The sequence below is a fragment of the Parathielavia appendiculata genome (genome assembly GCF_033297405.1).
Source record: "Parathielavia appendiculata strain CBS 731.68 unplaced genomic scaffold N657scaffold_3, whole genome shotgun sequence".
Lineage (NCBI taxonomy): Eukaryota > Fungi > Ascomycota > Sordariomycetes > Sordariales > Chaetomiaceae > Parathielavia > Parathielavia appendiculata.
In genome coordinates, this window is record NW_026944222.1 from 1360000 (window position 1) to 1379628 (window position 19629).

The window sequence follows — 19629 nt, forward strand, 5'->3', positions numbered from 1 at the left end:
TCCGTTTCCGCGACAGGGGCACGGCAGTCGCGTCAAAGTCCAGCGTGCCCAGCCAGGGGAAACATCAACTTTCGTAGTTTCCCGTTCTGGAGCAATAAAACCTCGAAGAAGGAAAAGCTTTCTTCTTTCATCAGCGACGTCTTGCCGAGCAAACACGCTGTGATACCCAATATACCCAAAGTCACGCCCTTTCGTTCTTCTCTCCTCGACCTGTATTTCTGCGTCGTAATACTTCTTTGCTCCTACGAGACCACTGGCGGCGCACGGCTGACTGAGCTCTCCCTGATTCCCCTGCCGAGATCCCCCAGAAGAGACATGGCATCGGCAATACCGTAATATCGAAAGCCTCCCACTGATTCTCCCCTTCCGAGCCGAATATTCTGCCATGGAAGCGGTCGCATCTTCCCAGGCCACGAGCCATGGGACAAACGGCGTCGCAGCGGCACCCTTCGCGGCCGTGGACCCAGCTCGTGTCGTGGATCATCTCACTGCGCTCCTCGAGGCCGCCTTGGGCGCCACCCCGACAGAGCTCGAGGCTCCCGGCAGTCTGCTCTCCAATACCCGATACGCCGACACGCTGCAACGGTGCAGCCGATTTGCCTTGGACACCCAAGTCGCGCTCTACATCCAAAAGGAATTGCTTCCATCAGATACCCTGGAAAATGGGGACTCTCACGAGCGTACGGCTGACTCTCCCTCTTACTCATGTTATCCGCTGGACTAGCGGACGCTGACACATCTCCAGGTGCTCCGTCGCATGTCTACACCATCTCCTCAGACCTTTCCTCGTCGACGACAACAGTTGCCTTTCTCGTCCTTCTCAAGCGGCCGCAGCCGCTCGACCCCAGCATCCCGATAACATCGCAAATCCAGATGCTCAACTTGCCCGGTTCGGCATACCTCTCTGCAACTGCCGGCGAGCAAGGCCCGACCGGATCGCCGTACGAGATCCTCCAGCTCTACCTCCACAATGGTCTGGCCCCGTATTTCGATGCTAGCACCAAGAGCCAACAGATGCTCAATGGCGGCAGAGGGCGGACAGACGTGGATGCGAAGACCGGCATCCCAGTGACCAAGAAGAGGTGGACCGAGCTCGAACTGAGCCTGTCCCATCTCCAACAGAATGTTGAGATACCGGAGGTGTCACTGCCCTTTCACCCAATTGTGCAGTCCGCTTTGGATGAAGCGGCTGCCAGGCAAGCTAAGCCGACACTGGATTTGATTCCGCCCGCCGTTCTTCAGGACAGCACATTCCTCAACAACCTGCAGGCTACCGTCAACAACTGGATTAAGTCCATACAGGTCATCACCAAGATGACGAGGGATCCTACAACCGGGACGGCGACACAGGAGATCAACTTCTGGCTGTCAATGGAGTCGGCGCTTGAGGGGATCGAGAATCAGCTTCGGAGCGAAGGCGTCATGCTCACGCTGGACATTCTGAAGCATGCCAAGCGATTTCAGGCCACCGTCAGCTTCACTGCCGACACGGGCCTGAAGGAGGCCATGGAGAAGGTGCAAAAGTACAACCAGCTGATGCGCGACTTTCCCCTTGATGAACTGCTCTCAGCCACCACTCTGCTCAAGGTCAAGGATTCCATCGGGCAAATCTTTGCCCATTTGAACAAGAAATTGAGGATATGCCCCTATCCGATCCGCCGCGCCCTACCCCTGGTGGAGACCATATCGGGTGACTTGGACGAGGTGCTGCATCGCCTTCTGCCAGGCACAGAGCTGGTTAAGCTCGATTATCAGGATTTCCGCCGTGTTATGAAGCAGGCCGATGACATTTTCCGGGTCTGGGACGAGAACATCAAGGAGTTCACCAACGTTGCCCGCGAGGTCACTCGGCGCCGGAACGAGCGGTTCATTCCCATCAAAATCACCCCAAGGCACGGCGAGCTGCAAGCCCGCCTGAAGTACGTCAGCAACTTTCGTGACAACCATGAGCAGCTGCAGCGGACCATCGTCAACGTCCTTGGCCCCAAGGCGACCGTTAACGGCATTGCCGACGGGTCCGGTGCTAATGGCACCGCCGTTGTGGAGGAGATTGGTGATGTCGATGCTGTTGAGGAGGTGAGACAGGCCTGGGAAGGTCTGAAAGATGTTGACCTCCTCGATGTGACTCCTGAGGGCACGCAGAAATGGGCCCGCGCCGAGAACGTCTATAATGAGCGGACCTCGCGTGTCGAGAATTCTATCATTGCACGGCTTCGCGATCGTCTTGCGACGGCCAAGAACGCCAACGAAATGTTCCGCGTGTTCTCCAAATTCAACGCGCTCTTTGTGCGACCCAAAATCCGCGGCGCCATCGCCGAGTACCAGACCCAATTGATAGACAACGTTAAGCAAGCCATCACCGCGCTGCACGAGCGGTTCAAGCAGCAGTATGGCCACTCTGAGGCACACGCCATGGCCCAGCTGCACGACCTTCCCCCGGTTTCCGGCGCTATCATCTGGGCTCGCCAGATCGAGCGGCAGCTTGACGGGTACATGAAGAAGGTCGAGGACGTGCTGGGCGCTGACTGGACCATCCATGCCGAGGGACAGAGGCTTCAGAGCGAGAGCGACTTGTTCCGCAAGAAGCTCGACACACGACCCATCTTCGAGGCTTGGCTTCACGATGTGCAGAGAAAGCAAATCTCGATATCTGGTCTTCTGTTCAACATTAACCGGATTCGGTCCGCCGGGAACGTGCTGGAGCTTGCGGTCAATTTCGATGCCCAAGTGATTGCACTGTTCAAGGAGACACGGAACCTCGTGTGGCTCAACTTCCCCGTCCCTCACTCGGTCAACAACGTGGCCAAAGAGGCCAAGCGTGTGTACCCGTATGCTGTCAGTCTGATGGAGAGCGTCAGGACATTTGCGCAGACCAATCGGCAGATTTCTGACATGTCAGAGGTAGCCGTGCTTCTCAGCGGCCACCGTGACGAAGTCTTCGCACTGATTGCCAAGGGTATTCCCCTGAAGTGGGAGTCGTTTGTCAATACCTACGAGGTGCACTTCAAGAACTACACGGCAAACGGCGGCCTCGACAACTTTGCCAAGAGCGGAGACAGCAAACATGTCATGTTTATCCGCGAGTTTGCCTCGGCTGTGTCTTTGCTGCAGTCAAAGACTATTACGCTGGCCAATATCCATGCTACCGTGCAGAAGGCGCTGTCCGAGCTACAGAGATGTCCCTACGAGGTCTCGGCCTTTGAGTCTCGCTTGGAGACGATCCAGAGCGCGGTCGACCAGCTCAACCTCGAACAGTATGTCAACCTCGGCTTTTGGGTGGAGGGCATGAACAAGCAGATCAAGGCGGTTCTGCTTGCTCGGCTGCAGCACTCCATTCAGGCCTGGATCGAAGCATTTGAGGACGAACATCTCGAGAGATCAAACGAGCGTAAGCGTGCCCTCGAAGCCGTTGACGGAACCAGAGCAGACGTGCCTGTGATCAGGAAGCTGGTTCACGAGATCACAATGCGGAACCAAGTCATCTACCTCGACCCGCCACTGGAGTTTGCACGAGCCAGCTGGTTCTCACAGCTCCAGGAATGGATTGGCGTCGTCTGCAATCTGAAGAAGATCAAGGCTACCCGATATCAGATGTCCATCAGCACCACCGTGTATGACGAACCGCGCTTCAACGACTTGCCCAGCGAATGTACCCCAGCCCTGATGCGGGTGCAGACATCCGTCGAGAAGAAGATCGGGGAAATCGGCGCCTACGTGGATAAATGGCTCCAGTTCCAGTCCCTCTGGGACCTGCAATCAGAGCATGTCTATGATGTTTTGGGCGATCAGCTATCCAGATGGCTGCAGCTTCTCCAGGAGATCAGGAAGACCCGTCAGACTTTTGATACCACCGAGGTCAGCCGCTCGTTTGGCCACATCACAATCGACTATGACCAGGTACAGACCAAGGTCAACGCCAAGTATGACCAGTGGCAGCATGACATCCTCATCAAGTTTGCCAGCCGTCTCGGCACCCGCATGCGGGAGGTGCATGCAGAAATTGAGAAGGCCCGCAGGGACATTGAAGGGCAGGCGATCGAGGCCAACTCAACAGCGCAAGCCGTTCAGTTCATCACCACTGTCCAAACTTGCAAGCGCCAAGTCAAGCTCTGGGCCCCCGAGGTGGAGACCTTCCGACAGGGAGAATCCACTCTCGTGAGGCAGCGATACCAGTTCCCGAATGACTGGCTCCATGTCGAGCAGGTCGACGGCGCGTGGGACGCCCTCAACGAAGCGCTGGCCCGCAAGGCCAAGATCGTCCAGGACCAGACAGACGCGCTGCGTGCTAAGATCATTGTCGAGGACAAGGTCATACTCGACAAGATCAATGAGATTGCTCAACTGTGGAACGAAGAGAAGCCCGTCTCGGGCACCATCGCACCTGATGTTGCGTCAGCTTTGCTCAGCGACTTCGAGACCAAGATCACAAGGCTTCAAGAGGAGTCAGCCATGGTCGCGAAGGCCAAGGAAGCCCTTGATCTGCAGGCCATTCCGGAAACTTCCCTTGCCGTCATTCTCGAAGAGGTCCAGGACTTCAAGTCGGTCTGGGCTTCTTTGTCGACCATCTGGAATAACCTGAACGAGCTCCGCGAGATCCTCTGGAACAGCGTTCAGCCTAGAAAGATTCGGTCGTCGATCGACAATCTCATCAAGATGACCAAGGAGATGCCCAGCAGGATGCGACAGTACGCCGCCTTTGAGCACGTCCAAAATGTTTTGCGGCAGCTCATGAAGGTCAACCCTATGCTCACCGAGCTCAAGTCTGAGGCCGTCCGCGACAGGCACTGGATCAAGATCTACAAGCAGATCAAGCCCGGCAAGCGCTATTCGCCGGTCTCCATGACGCTTGGAGACGTCTGGGATCTTAACCTTGTCGCTACCGAGGTCATCGTCAAAGATATTATCATCCAGGCCCAGGGCGAGATGGCCCTGGAGGAATTCCTGAAACAAGTGCGCGAGACTTGGACAACTTACAGCCTTGACTTGGTCAACTACCAGAACAAATGCCGTCTCATCCGCGGTTGGGATGACCTCTTTGCCAAATGCAGTGAAAATCTCAACTCGCTGCAAGCCATGAGACATTCGCCCTACTACAAGGAGTTTGAGGAAGAAGCGTCCAGCTGGGAAGACAAACTCAACCGGGTCCACGTGCTCTTTGACGTGTGGATTGACGTCCAGCGCCAGTGGGTCTATCTCGAGGGTGTCTTTACCGGCAATGCTGACATCAAGCACCTGCTCCCAATCGAGTCGTCCCGCTTCCAGAACATCAACAGTGAGTTCTCGGCAGTGATGAAGAAGGTCTACAAGAACCCCAACGTTCTGGACGTCCTCAACATTCCCAACGTCCAGAAGTCGCTCGAGCGCCTGGCCGAACTGCTCAACAAGATCCAGAAGGCACTCGGCGAGTACCTGGAGAAGGAGCGAGTTTCGTTCCCTCGCTTCTATTTCGTTGGTGACGAGGACCTGCTTGAGATGATTGGCAACAGCAACGATACGATGCGCATTGCCAAGCACTTCAAGAAGATGTTTGCTGGCCTGAACGGTTTGGTCATGGATGAGGAGTCAGCCATCACCGGATTCACGTCCAAGGAGGGTGAGGTCGTTCGGCTCAAGAAGGAGATCAACCTGGTCAAGACGCCCCGAATCAACGACTGGCTGGCATTGCTGGAGAATGGGATGAAGGCAACGCTTGCTGAGCTCCTGGCTGAGGCTGTCGATGAGTTTGGGCCAATATTCGCCAGCGAGGCCATTGACCGCGAGGCTCTCACTAAGTTCATGGAGGCTTACCCGAGTCAGATTGTTGTGCTGGCTACCCAAGTCGTTTGGACCACCTCGGTCGAGCAGGCGCTGGCCGATGGAGGCGCAACCCTGCAGGCCCTCCTCGATCGTGAGGTACAGGTCCTGCGTCTCCTCGCAGACACGGTCCTCGGGGACCTCGAGGTGCTGATGCGCAAGAAGTGCGAGCAGCTCATCACCGAGTGCGTGCACCAGCGAGACGTGATTGAGAAGCTCCGCGACGCCAACGCCCGCTCGAATACGCATTACCTGTGGTTGCTCCAGATGCGCTATGTCTACGCGCGTGAGGGCGACTTCCTTCAACGGTTGCACATCAAGATGGCCAATGCCAAACTCAACTATGGCTTCGAGTACCTCGGTGTGCCTGACCGGCTGGTGCGGACACCTCTCACGGACCGCTGCTTCCTTACCCTCACTCAGGCCCTCTGCCAGCGGCTTGGCGGTTCCCCCTACGGTCCCGCTGGTACCGGCAAGACAGAGTCCGTCAAGGCTCTCGGTATCCAGCTGGGTCGCTTCACCCTCGTCTTCTGCTGCGACGACACGTTCGACTTCCAGGCCATGGGCCGCATTTTCCTCGGTATCTGCCAGGTGGGTGCCTGGGGCTGCTTCGACGAGTTCAACCGCCTTGAGGAGCGCATCTTGTCTGCTGTCTCTCAGCAGATCCAAAATATCCAGCTCGGCTTGAAACAAGGCGCCGAAGATGAGAAGGCCCAGATCGAGCTCGTCGGCCGCCAGCTGCGGGTCAACCCCAACACGGGCATCTTCATCACAATGAACCCTGGGTATGCTGGCCGCTCCAATCTGCCTGACAACCTGAAGAAGTTGTTCCGAAGTGTGGCCATGTCCAAGCCGGACAAGGAGCTCATTGCCGAGGTCATGCTCTACTCGCAAGGCTTCAACCAGGCCAAGGAGCTGTCCAAACAGACGGTGCCTTTCTTCGATCAGTGCTCGGCTAAGCTGTCAAAACAAGCGCACTATGACTTTGGCTTGCGTGCGCTGAAGAGTGTGCTTGTCAGTTCCGGTGGGCTGAAGCGTGCTCGTCTGACGAGCGGCGACGGTAAGCTGGGCACGGAGGAGGTCGTTGAGCCCGAGATCATTGTCCAGAGTATCCGCGAGACCATCGCGCCGAAGCTGATCAAGTCCGACGTCGACACCATGATGGGCATCGAGGAAGTCTGCTTCCCCGGCGTCAAGTATGTGCCTGCCAACCTGGCCCGGCTGGAGGAGGCGATCCGTCGTCTGGCGGCTGAGAGGCACCTGGTTGTCAATGACCTCTGGATGACCAAGGTCCTTCAGCTATACCAGATCCAGAAGATCCATCACGGTGTCATGATGGTTGGCAACTCGGGGTCCGGCAAGTCTGCCGCATGGAGGTTGCTGCTAGATGCTCTGCAGCAGGTTGAGAATGTCGAGGGCGTGTCGCATGTTATTGACAGCAAGGTTATGTCCAAGGAGGCGCTGTACGGCAACCTGGACTCGACGACAAGAGAGTGGACGGATGGCTTGTTTACCAGCATTCTCCGCAAGATTGTCGACAACCTCCGTGGCGAGGACACTAAGCGCCACTGGATCGTTTTCGACGGCGATGTCGACCCGGAGTGGGTCGAGAATTTGAACAGTGTGCTCGACGACAACAAGCTGCTGACCCTGCCCAACGGCGAGCGTCTCAACCTCCCACCCAATGTTCGCATCATGTTTGAGGTGGAAACTCTCAAGTATGCCACCCTCGCTACCGTCAGTCGTTGCGGCATGGTCTGGTTCAGCGAGGATACTGTCACTCCCAGCATGATGGTCGCCAATTACATTGAGACATTGCGGTCCGTTGCTTTTGAGGATCTGGATGAGGATGCTGTTGCCACCGGCCAGAGCTCCGCCAAGGCCCTGGAGGTTCAGAAACAGGCAGCCGATCTGCTACATGCCTATCTGACGACAGACAACTTCATCCACCTGGCCCTTCGGGAGGCCGAGGGATATAACCACATCATGGAGTTCACCGTCGCTCGCGTTCTCCATACCCTCTTCTCGCTGCTCAACAAGGCTGTTCGCAACATCATCGAGTACAACTCGCAGCACTCCGATTTCCCGCTCGATCCCGAGCAGGTTGAGGGTTACATCGCGAAGAAGCTGCTTCTCGCGATGGTATGGGCTTTGACTGGTGACTGCCCCTTGGCAGACCGTAAGCTGTATGGCGACAAAATTGCGGGTTTGACCAGCTTCGGCTCGCCGCCGCTGGACGGCACGAGCTCCCTCATCGACTTTGACGTCTCACTACCAGGAGGTGAATGGTCGCCTTGGCAAAGCCAGGTGCCGACTATTGAGGTCAATACTCACTCAGTTACGCAGACTGATGTGGTTATTCCCACTCTGGACACGGTCCGCCACGAGGATGTCTTGTACTCTTGGCTTGCCGAACACAAGCCGCTGCTGCTGTGCGGTCCTCCTGGCTCCGGCAAGACCATGACGCTATTCAGCGCTCTTCGCAAGTTGCCAAACATGGAGGTGGTCGGTCTTAACTTCTCGAGTGCTACGACTCCTGACCTCCTCATCAAGACCTTTGAGCAGTACTGTGAGTACAAGAAAACCCTCAACGGCGTCATGCTCTCGCCCACGCAAATCGGCCGTTGGCTTGTCATCTTCTGCGACGAAATCAACCTGCCCGCTCCCGACAAGTACGGCACGCAGCGCGCGATTTCTTTCCTCCGCCAGCTGGTTGAGCACAATGGCTTCTGGCGGACATCCGACAAGTCTTGGGTTACTCTGGACAGGATCCAGTTTGTTGGAGCCTGCAATCCGCCCACCGACGCTGGTCGTACTCCGATGGGTGCCCGCTTCCTCCGACACGCTCCGCTTATCATGGTCGACTACCCTGGCGAGCAATCGCTCATGCAAATTTACGGCACCTTCAACTCGGCCGTGCTCAAGATCATCCCGTCACTGCGCGGCTACGCCGAGCCGCTTACCCAGGCCATGGTCCGCTTCTACCTTGAGTCGCAACAGCGCTTCACGCCCAGGATACAGCCACACTACGTGTACAGTCCTCGTGAACTTACGAGATGGGTGCGTGGCGTGTATGAGGCTATCAAGCCGCTTGAGACGCTCTCTGTGGAAGGCCTTATCCGCATTTGGGCGCACGAGGCGCTCCGCCTCTTCCAGGATCGTCTCGTGGCCGAAGAGGAGAGGAAGTGGACTGATGATGCTGTCTGCCGCATCGCCATGGAGTACTTCCCTACCATTGATGAACAGAAGGCGCTTGGCGGGCCGATTCTCTTCTCCAACTGGCTCTCGAAGCACTACATGCCCGTCGACCGCGAGCAGCTGCGCGACTTTGTCAAGGCCCGCCTCCGGACTTTCTGCGAGGAGGAGGTGGACGTGCCGCTCATCCTGTTCAACGATGTTTTGGAGCATGTCTTGCGCATCGATCGTGTCTTCAGACAGCCGCAGGGTCACTTGATCCTCATTGGTGTCAGTGGCAGTGGCAAGACGACGCTCTCGCGTTTCGTCGCGTGGATGAACGGTCTCAAAGTGTTCCAGATCAAGGTCCACGGCAAGTATTCGGCCGAGGACTTTGACGAGGATCTGAGGGAAGTTCTTCGCCGGTGCGGCTGCAAGGGTGAGAAAATTTGCTTCATCATGGACGAGTCAAACGTTCTTGACTCGGGTTTCTTGGAGCGCATGAATACCCTGCTGGCCAACGCCGAGGTCCCCGGTCTCTTCGAGGGCGACGACCTAGCCGCGCTCATGACTGCCTGCAAGGAGGGAGCTCAGCGGCAAGGGTTGCTCCTGGATTCACAAGAGGAGCTGTACAAGTGGTTCACGGGACAGATTGTCAAGAACTTGCATGTCGTGTTCACTATGAACCCGCCCGAGGATGGCTTGTCGTCGAAGGCCGCTACGTCGCCTGCGCTCTTCAACCGTTGCGTGCTGAACTGGTTCGGCGACTGGTCCGACCAGGCGCTATTCCAGGTCGGTCACGAGCTCACTCATTCAGTCGATCTGGACCGCGCGAATTGGTCTGCGCCGGATACCTTGCCCATTGCGTACCGCGGCCTCAACTTGCCACCGTCGCACAGGGAGGCCGTCATCAACTCGATGGTCTACATTCATTACTCCCTGCAGCGATTCAACGCCAAGCTTCACAAGCAGCAGGGCAAGGTTACCTTCCTCACGCCGCGGCACTTCCTCGACTTCGTCGCGCAGTATGTCAAGCTGTATAATGAGAAGCGGGAGGACCTGGAAGAGCAGCAGCGCCATCTCAACGTCGGCCTTGAGAAGCTCCGTGACACGGTCGACAAGGTCCGTGATCTCCGCGTCAGCCTCGCCGAGAAGAAGGCGCAGCTCGAGCAAAAGGATGCGGAGGCGAACGAAAAGCTGCAACGCATGGTTGCCGACCAGCGCGAGGCCGAGCAGCGGAAGAACACGTCCCTTGAAATCCAAGCTGCGCTCGAGAAGCAGGAGGCCGAGGTGGCGTCTCGCAAGAAGATTGTGCTTCAGGATCTCGCCCGCGCCGAGCCTGCCGTTGAGGAGGCCAAGGCGTCCGTCAGTAACATCAAGAGGCAGCACCTCACCGAAGTGCGGTCCATGGGTGCGCCTCCCCAGGGCGTCCGGCTCGCGCTTGAGTCGGTCTGCACACTCATCGGCCACAAGGTCAGCGAATGGAAGCAGATCCAGGCCGTCGTTCGTCGCGATGACTTTATCGCCAGCATCATCAACTTCAACAATGAGAAGCAGATGACGAAGGGGCTTAGGCTCAAGATGCGCAACGAGTTCCTCTCCAACCCGGAGTTCACCTTCGAGAAGGTGAACCGTGCCAGCAAGGCCTGCGGCCCCCTTGTGCAGTGGGTTGAGGCGCAGGTCAGTTATGCGGAGATCCTGGACCGCGTGGGACCGCTGCGAGAGGAGGTCATGGCGCTTGAGGAGCAGGCCCTGCAGACCAAGGCGGAGGCCAAGGCTGTCGAGGAGACGATTGCGAACCTCGAGGCTAGCATTGCGACGTACAAGACAGAGTACGCGGCGCTCATCAGCGAGACGCAGGCTATCAAGGCAGAGATGTCGCGCGTCCAGTTCAAAGTTGATCGCAGCGTCAAGTTGTTGGATAGCCTGTCGTCGGAGAGGACCCGTTGGGAGGAGGGAAGCAAGTCGTTCGAGACGCAAATCAGCACGCTGGTGGGTGATGTGCTGGTGGCGGCCGCATTCCTCGCCTACAGCGGTCTGTATGACCAGACCTTCAGGAAATCGATGATGGAGGATTGGTTTCATCAGCTGCACTTGTCGGGCATCAAGTTCAAGCAGCACAATCCCGTGACCGAGTACCTCTCGACCGCCGACGAGAGGCTCGGCTGGCAAGAGAATACGCTCCCGGTTGATGACCTCTGCACGGAGAACGCCATCATTCTCAAGCGCTTCAACCGCTACCCGCTCATCATCGACCCCTCCGGACGCGTTACCGAATTCCTGCAGAGGGAGTGCAAGGATCGCCGGCTTACGGTCACCAGCTTCTTGGACGACTCATTCACGAAGCAGCTCGAAAGCTCGCTTCGCTTTGGCAACCCCATCCTCATCCAGGACGCGGAGCACCTCGACCCTGTTCTCAACCATGTGCTCAACAAAGAATACCAGAAGACCGGTGGCCGTGTTCTCATCCAACTTGGCAAGCAGCAGATCGATTTCTCGCCAAGCTTCAAACTCTACCTGTCGACGCGGGATCCCTCAGCTACCTTTGCTCCCGATATCTGCAGTCGCACGACGTTCGTCAACTTTACCGTCACGCAGAGCAGTCTGCAAACTCAGTCTTTGGCTGAGGTGCTCAAGTCGGAGCGTCCGGACGTGGACGAGCGGCGCTCCAACCTCATCAAGCTGCAGGGCGAGTTCAAGGTCCACCTCCGGCAGCTCGAGAAGCGTCTCCTTCAAGCGCTCAACGAGTCGCGTGGCAACATCCTCGACGATGACAATGTCATAGAGACCCTTGAGACGCTCAAGACAGAAGCGGCCGAAATCTCAACCAAGATGAGCAACACGGAAGGCGTCATGGCTGAGGTTGAGCAGATCACCCTGCAGTACAATGTCATTGCACGGTCGTGCAGTGCCGTGTTTGCTGTGCTGGAGCAGCTGCACTACCTCAACCACTTCTACCAGTTCTCGCTGCAGTACTTCCTCGACATCTTCCACTCTGTCCTGCACGGCAACCCGCATCTGGCCGGAGAGATGAACCACAACGCGCGTCGTGACATTATCGTCAAGGATCTGTTCGTGACCACGTTCAAGCGCACGGCATTGGGCTTGCTGCAGAAGGATCGCGTCACGCTGGCGATGCTGCTTGCTCAGGCGTCGCCATACAAGATGGATAAGGGCTTGCTGGATGTGATCCTAGACGAGCGGGTCGAAGGCAAGGATGTCTCTTCAGACACCGCGGGCAAGGACGACGCTTTTACGCGCGCGAGGCGGATCGCACCGCTCAAAGAGAAACTCGATGCTGTTTCAGAGACAGAGTGGGATAAGTTTTTCACCGAGGAACTGGCCGAAAACTTCGTTCCCAAGGTGTGGGACGACAGGGCCGAGCCTGCTGACCAGGCCCTTGTGTCCCTGCTTCTTGTCAAACTCTTCCGCCTCGACCGCTTCGTCCCTGCCGCGGAACGCTTCGTCACGCTCGTGTTCGGGCCCGACCTCTTCGACATTGTTGAAGACCTCAAGCGGACAGTCGACCAGGTCTCTGCCACACGGCCTATTGCGCTTGTCTCATCACCTGGCTTCGACGCCTCGTACAAAGTTGACAGCCTCGTCGAGCGCATGCGCGTCCGCTGCACCAACATCGCCATGGGCTCCAACGAAGGGCTGGCCAGCGCCGACAAGGCCATCGCCAACGCCGCGCAGACGGGGTCGTGGGTGCTCATCAAGAACGTCCACTTGGCACCCACCTGGCTGCAGAGTCTGGAGAAGCGGATGGAGTCGCTGAATCCGAACAAGGACTTCAGGCTGTTCCTGTCGATGGAGTCGTCGCCCAAGATACCCGTCAACCTGTTGCGCGCCTCGCGGGTGCTCATGTACGAGCAGCCGGCCGGTGTGAGGGCCAACATGAAGGACTCGATGTCTTCGCTGTCGACCAGGTCGGTCAAGAGCCCCGTGGAGAGGACGAGGTTGTATCTGCTGCTGTCTTTCTTGCATGCGGTGGTGCAAGAGAGGCTGCGGTACGCGCCCAACCTGGGCTGGAAGGGTTTCTGGGAATTCAATGATGCCGATGTGGGTTTACCCTCGTTACCTTTGTCACCTTGTGGCTGGCTGCTAACAAGGTAAATAGTACGAATGCTGCGCCTTTGTAATAGACACATGGATCGACGTCACCGCGCAAAACCGCACCAACATCGCCCCGGCCAACATCCCCTGGGACATGATCCGCTACCTGGTCACGGAAACTTACGGCGGCAAGATCGATGACGAGGCTGACTTCAAGGTGCTCAACAACCTGGTGCACAGTGTCCTCACCCCGGCGGCGTTCGACATTGGCCACAAACTTGTCGCGGCGCCATCTGAGCAGGCAGGCGACGGCAGCACGGACTCGGCCGAGCTGGTGATGCCGTCGGGCACGTCGCTGCAGGAGTTTATGGGGTGGATCCAAAGGCTGCCGGAGCGCGAGCCGCCTACGTACCTGGGGCTGCCGGCGAACGCGGAGAAGCTGTTGCTTGTTGGGCTGGGAAGGAGCCTGATTGGGAATCTGAAGAAGGTGACGGATTTGTTGGATGAGGGTGAGGCTTTGGTGACTGAGGCGTAGGGAGATGTGAAGAAGGAGGGGGGTGTGGGTCGATGTTGAATTGGGGAATGAATTGGGGGTGGTAAATCTGTTGTACACTGTCTTGGTCGATGAGCTGTTTTCTGCCTGTCCTTTGGTGTTGTCGCATAGAGGGTTAGAGGGGAGTGATATGGCTGTCGAGGCGGGTGGCGGGTTGATCAGAATACCCTGATATCTAGAGCAAGATTGCGGTCTAATTTGTTTCCATCAGCACATCGTTTACATATGAAAAGTAGCTCTTCTTGTTTTCGAACTGTTGTTGGCCCTGACGGAGTTGAAGGGTCCTTCCATGCCCTGCCGTTGTTTCAAACTGATCCGCAGCGAATTCTGGCGCAAAAGGAGGGGCCAGGGAGATGGTCCACTAAAAGACAGTTGAAACAGCAGGTGCCAAGCCAGCTTACAGAGAGTTCCACCTCTCCACTTTCACTTCATGTGGAAAACCCACCATTTCCAGGAGACTAAGTCGCTCATCCACATCTTGCACTTCAAGATAGCAGGTATTTACATCCGTGTCTCCTTTGCAGCGTCTGACCTCATCATTGAATTGAGAACATCAGCAGTCTCAACCAGAAGTATTGTCCCGTTATCCACAATCCAACATCTGAGGTACCAGCTCACCTCAGCTTACCATGGCCTTCACGATGCACTCCCACTCGGGCCAGTTCTGCCCTGGCCACGCCAAAGACGAACTCGAGGACATTATCCTCCAGGCCGTCAGGATCGGCTACAGCACAATCGGCCTAACAGAACACATGCCGCGCACCGACCTATCCGATCTCTACCCAGAAGAGGTAACACCAACCCCCTTCTCTCAACCGACCCCTTCTCAACATATCTCAGCGCTCATCACAAACACAGCTCCTCCCCTCCCCCAAATCATCTCTCGCGGCCCTCATGCCCCGCCACGAAACCTACCTCGCCGAAGCCGCCCGTCTGCAGGCAAAATACGCCTCCCAGATCCACATTCTGATTGGGTTTGAAGGGGAATGGATCCGCCCGGCTTATGGCCCCCTCATCCACTCGCTCGCCGCGCACCCGGCCGTGGACTACTTCATCGGCTCGATCCACCACACGCGGGGGATCCCTATCGACTTTGATGCGGCCATGTACGCTCAAGCGGTCCAGGCATGTGGCGGTGAAGAAAGGCGGTTGTTCGAGGCGTATTTTGACGAGCAGTTTGAGATGCTGCAGGCGGTCCGGCCGAGGGTTGTGGGGCATTTCGATCTGGTGAGGCTGTTTAGTGCCGAGCCGGGGAGGGAGTTGAGGAAAGAATGGAAGGGCGTGTGGGAGAGGGTGGTGAGGAATTTGGAGTTTGTCAGGGGGTATGGCGGGTGGTTGGAGTGCAACACCAGCGGGCTGAGGAAGGGGCTCGCCGAGCCGTATCCGAAGAGGGAGATTGCGGAGGAGTGGCTGAGGATGGGCGGGAGGTTTACGGTTTCGGATGATAGCCATGGGATGGCGCAGGTCGGGACGAATTATTGGAAGGGGCTGGAGTATTTGGAGGGGCTATGGGTGCGGGAGGTGTGGACGTTGGAGAGGAGGCAGCCGGAAATAGAGGGCGGAGAGAGACAGTTGGTCGAGAAGGCGGTGTCGATCGACGACTTCAAGGCGAGCCTGAAGCTGCAGCCCTGACTGAGGAGGGAAGTTCACAGGCGGAGGCCTTTTGCACGCTGTGTTTGGGTTGAGGGAGAGCCAGGGAATTTGTGTCCTTCAGTGTCAGCTCTAAATGAGGTATGTTCAGGTCATAGGTTTCGGGTTTCCATGTTTTAGACTTAGAACCCAACTGTTGCATGTAGCAATACCCCAAGCCGGTTACTACGATTGCTCAAGTTCCATTTCTGATCCATTGGGGGTAACGCAAGGGTCACATCCAACTTTCTTTGTCTTCAAGACAGAAACACTCCAGGAGGGCCGTCTCCCTCTGTCGATTCTCCACCACCAAGCCTTGCGAATCCACCAATTATTGTCTTTATATTCTTAAGATCTTATTGCTCTCTTCCGGCAACAAGGTCCGCTGGCTCCCACTCAATATTGGGGTTTTCGGGGAACAGGACTGAGGAGTCTGAAGTATCAGGCATACCAAGGCTCGTCAACCAACCCAAGGTTTCTGAGATAAACATGAAATTGTCAGATATGCTATTGAATGTCAAGTGGTCTAGCTCGTTCCTCTCCAAAGTAGGTATGAAAGTCACGCATTCCTTATGTTGTTGTGTATAGAATTTTCTTTTATCTAACGAGCTACTAATAGGTCCATTGGCTCAATGGCAGAGCGTCTGACTACGAATGGGTGATCAGGAGGTTCCAGGTTCGACCCCTGGATGGATCGAGACAACTTTAACAGAAACCATGAATTTCAATTTTTATGCATTTTCCTTTTGAATCTCTTGGCGCTTGGGCGTTGCCAGAAGCTTCGTCTATGATGTAGGAATAACGATATAACTATTTGCAAGTTCTGTACAAGGGAGACAATAATTACCACTATCTGCTTGCTCTTAAAGATATAGTATAAAATGTCAGAGATGCTTATTAGGCGATATAAAATGATGAGTGTACTCATAAATAGACGATTTACCTAATCAATCGTCATTTTCGGTTTTCGGGCGCCCAATAATCCGTAGACGCACTACGGCTCCCACTAGGCGCACATCCATGTGTGCTTACGTAAACCAAAATGGCTTATATAATCAACAAAGATGCATCTAACGCAGCATTGCCCCGCGCCTTCCATCGCATGCGAAATAGACTTTCAGAAAGCCGTCCAGCCGCCGAGAAGACCGTTGAGTCGTAAAGGCACAGCCTCGAGGCTTTGCATATGAGTTAGCTGAGTCGAGCAAATCGTCACGTGACTCGAAGAAACCCTCGGGAAGGCGGCCATTATAGTGCTTTGGTGTTGACTTTTGGCGCTGACTTTCGCGCAGGGCAATGCTGCGTTAGATGCATCTTTGTTGATTATATAAGCCATTTTGGTTTACGTAAGCACACATGGATGTGCGCCTAGTGGGAGCCGTAGTGTGCGTCTCGTGGGAGCCTCATTTTCGAGATTTCAAGCCGCAAGACTATGAGCAAAACTTGAGTCTAGTTATTGCGGAGAAGGTACAACTACGAAATATGAAAGAAGGCTGGAGCAGCAAATAGAGAGTGCAAGACAATTGCTATTATTATTATTCTTCTTCTTCTTCTTCTTCTTCTTCTTCTTCTTCTTCTTCTTTAATCGATTGATTGACGACTCGAGATTATGGCCTACCATTACAAAGTTACAAACCGACGAGTCTTCGAGCTAGCTAAGCCAACAACCTGACCAAGTCATCATCAAGGTGACCAAGCAACCAAACCAACAAGCTGGCCGAGCCTTCAAGCCAATCGGACTACCGGGATGCCACGGGGCGACTGGGGCAAGGCCAACGTGCATCAGCCAAACCATCAGAGCGATTACTCACAACAACACAATGGAAATCACGCCAACTCAGGCAACAATAGACTTACAGCCCTCGCACCCGCTTCTCAGCGATTGCGACAATTCATTGCCCTTCTAATACCAGACTAAGTCTATATTTAACGAGAGTAACGATGCTCACTCAGGTCACGTAAATATGGGACGCTCTAAGGGCTGACAATATACCGTTTTCCGCACTCAAACTAAGACCGACGCCTTCAATCTAGGAAGCTTCCGTCAAAGTCGTTGAACAACGTGTCGATTACTTCCACACAAGGTCGGGGTCAAGGCCCTTGATCAGGGCAGCAGGTCGATAGGCTCTTCGCCAGATCGCGGATTACGACCCTCAGGCCCAGTACTTTCGTCGCCAGGTCCAAGACTACGAGGCTCAGGCTTAGGAGGTTTGGGCTCATAGCCTCCGTCGCCAGGTCCAGGAACTCAGAAGCTCTGGCCTAGGATTTCACACTCAGGCCAAAGCGCTTTTGCGCTAGGTCGAGAACTCACAATACCTTACTCAAACGGGGGACGTTATTCGTCGGGTCCAGGAATACGAAGCCAGGATAAGGGCCTTCATTGCCATGTGTCGAGTCAGGACCGCGACTCCCAGGTTCAGGACATTCAGGCCAAGGTTGATACCTTGGAGCTATCAAAACAAGCTCCTAGCCGACTATCTTAACGATGCAAGCGGGAAGATCCCTTGGGTGGAGAACGAATGCGTCCGGTTCATGTGGAACCGCGTGGTCGTAGACTCGAGTACCCACCAGGGCTGTTTGCTCGCCACACAAGAGGTCTTGACAATACGATGCAAGTCATCATTCTCCTGGCCGCCATTGCCGAACCGTCCGCGTTGCCGGACGAGACTGTGCGATCCCAGACCTCGGAGCATCTGCGGAAATCAAGACGCTGATCCGGGACTATGTCTCCCGAGTCTCCTGGACACCTTAACTGACTTGAGGAGTTACAGACGTGTGCACCCGAACGGTACTGAACCGAATATGGAGATTGGATAGTCCGAAACGCCCTCTGAGCGTTTGCAGACAATCCCAGATCGGACCTAGCCTCCAACATCAGTTCGCTAGCCCCACGTCCCGCTGAGCTGATGTGTTGAGCGGGCAGTATCGCAGTGAGCACATTCACATCAGCCAATATCAGGGTTTCGTGAAACCCGCACTGTTACACTAGAAGTCTTACCGAGGATACTATCATACAATCCAACCCTGCTTTGTTCGTTAATTAGCGTGTTACCGTGGTATTTCGGGACAAGAAATCAAGCAACAGAAGACAAAAAAAAGATCATCAAGAAATGGGAGATAATATGGTTTATAAAGAGGAAAGATAATGGAAAGTTATAAAGACGAAAAATAATGGAAAGTAGAACAGTGAAGATAAGAAGGAAAATAGAAAGATCAAAAAAGGATAAACTAGAAAGGAGAAAAGAAAGAAGTCAGAAAAATAGAGAAGAGAAAAAGGAGGGGAAAATAAAAGAAGTTCAAGAAAGAGGAGAAATAATAATAAAGAAGGGAATAGAAGTAAATAATGTCCTACTCTTAATACCAGCCACTTACGGGAGTTATAGTCCCCGATTCTCAACAAGTTCCGCGCAAACAAACTCATCAGGGTTGGATTGTAGTGATGTAGTGATTCAAGGAATGGGCATCTCTGCTCCTTGATCTTGGTGCCGCAAGACATTTGTCTCTGGTGATCGACTGCCGCCGGGCATCTCACCTCCATAACCTCGAAAACCAGGGGAGCCAGCCCTTCCCTGCGTTCCCCCGACCATGCCCGTCCTTGTCCCAGGCGGCGTCGGCCTCGAACCCAATGCATGTGGCTGTCGAGTAATCGCCATCATGACTGATGGTCACCCTGGCTATCTGGTCCCTACCTCCACTTCCACCCGGAGCTTTGATCACAACGATGGGGGCATTGTGATTCCACACAGCGGGATTCCACCAGCCGCGCGCGTCCTCTGTCGGCGGCCGAGTCGTCATTTGCTGATTCTCAGGCCAAGTCAAGACCACAACGTCATGGAATCCGAGGTAGCGATGCGGGTGAGCCTTGAAGGCCGCCTCTTTTGCCGCAAACCTGGAGACCTAGTCAGTGACGCTTGAGTGTGGAGCCCGCCGTACTACTTACCTTCCGGCCATAAAATAAGCCGCCCTCCTATACATGGAATGTTCTCTCCAATCCAATCCTTCTCCCTCGGCTGCTGCTGTGTCTGGGTTCCAAGGGACGTCGTCTTCCCGCGCCTCCGCCTGCGGTCTGATCGCTTGCGATGCCTCCCGCCCCGCGCCACCCCTCAGGGCCCAGAGCGATTCCATGCGCTCGTCTGCTTCAAGTCCGGTCCCAACCAGCTGGGCGGCCGTCCTGTTTGAGGCGGCTTCTAGAACTTTATGGACGACGGGCTTCGCCCTGGTCAACTCCTCGGGGGTCAGCACTCGTCGGATGAATCGCGCGCAGTGGTCGCCGCGCAGCAAGCGCAAGACGCGCTTCACGTTGCAGATATCGGTGCCAACGTGTATTGGGTAGGGGAAGGGGAGTGGTGGCGGCATTGTAATCTCTTTGAAGACAAAGTTGAGAGCCAGCTTGAGCTCATGATCTGACGATGGGGCAACAAAAGTCA

The 19629-nt window shown here is 55.4% G+C and overlaps 4 protein-coding genes and 1 non-coding gene across 5 annotated transcripts; 3 read left to right on the top strand and 2 right to left on the bottom strand.

Annotated features, from left to right (window-relative positions):
* Window positions 1-385: 385 nt before the first annotated feature.
* Window positions 386-13812, top strand: N657DRAFT_591788 (uncharacterized protein; the record flags this gene model as incomplete). The annotated part of the gene is made up of 3 exons (XM_062789917.1): window positions 386-680; window positions 746-13029; window positions 13088-13812. The coding sequence occupies 3 exons, from the start codon at window positions 386-388 to the stop codon at window positions 13556-13558; spliced, it is 13050 nt and encodes a 4349-aa protein (XP_062649691.1). The 3' UTR covers window positions 13559-13812.
* Window positions 13813-13997: 185 nt separating this feature from the next.
* On the top strand, window positions 13998-15395 carry N657DRAFT_614132 (histidinol phosphate phosphatase H). Its single transcript, XM_062790427.1, has 3 exons — window positions 13998-14073; window positions 14126-14367; window positions 14435-15395. The coding sequence occupies exons 2-3, from the start codon at window positions 14206-14208 to the stop codon at window positions 15206-15208; spliced, it is 936 nt and encodes a 311-aa protein (XP_062649692.1). The 5' UTR covers window positions 13998-14073; window positions 14126-14205; the 3' UTR covers window positions 15209-15395.
* Window positions 15396-15823: 428 nt separating this feature from the next.
* Window positions 15824-15902, top strand: N657DRAFT_t43. The gene has a single exon. It is a non-coding gene; the product is annotated as a tRNA-Arg (tRNA).
* A 415-nt stretch (window positions 15903-16317) lies between these two features.
* Window positions 16318-16581, bottom strand: N657DRAFT_642675 (uncharacterized protein). Its single transcript, XM_062792389.1, has one exon. It carries the CDS (start codon window positions 16536-16538, stop codon window positions 16323-16325), a length of 216 nt encoding a protein of 71 aa, XP_062649693.1. The 5' UTR covers window positions 16539-16581; the 3' UTR covers window positions 16318-16322.
* A 2149-nt stretch (window positions 16582-18730) lies between these two features.
* Window positions 18731-19558, bottom strand: N657DRAFT_678952 (uncharacterized protein; the record flags this gene model as incomplete). Its single annotated transcript, XM_062796125.1, has 2 exons — window positions 18731-19091; window positions 19143-19558. 2 exons carry the CDS (start codon window positions 19556-19558, stop codon window positions 18731-18733), a joined length of 777 nt encoding a protein of 258 aa, XP_062649694.1.
* Window positions 19559-19629: the final 71 nt, after the last annotated feature.

Bases quoted from the DNA above. Each gene is read 5' to 3' on its own strand.
- N657DRAFT_642675 (XM_062792389.1), bottom strand. From the start codon at position 16,538: ATGGCTTATATAATCAACAAAGATGCATCTAACGCAGCATTGCCCTGC.
- N657DRAFT_614132 (XM_062790427.1), top strand. From the start codon at position 14,206: ATGGCCTTCACGATGCACTCCCACTCGGGCCAGTTCTGCCCTGGCCAC. The intron at 14,368-14,434 runs GTAACACCAACC...TCACAAACACAG, and splicing joins CCGATCTCTACCCAGAAGAG to CTCCTCCCCTCCCCCAAATC.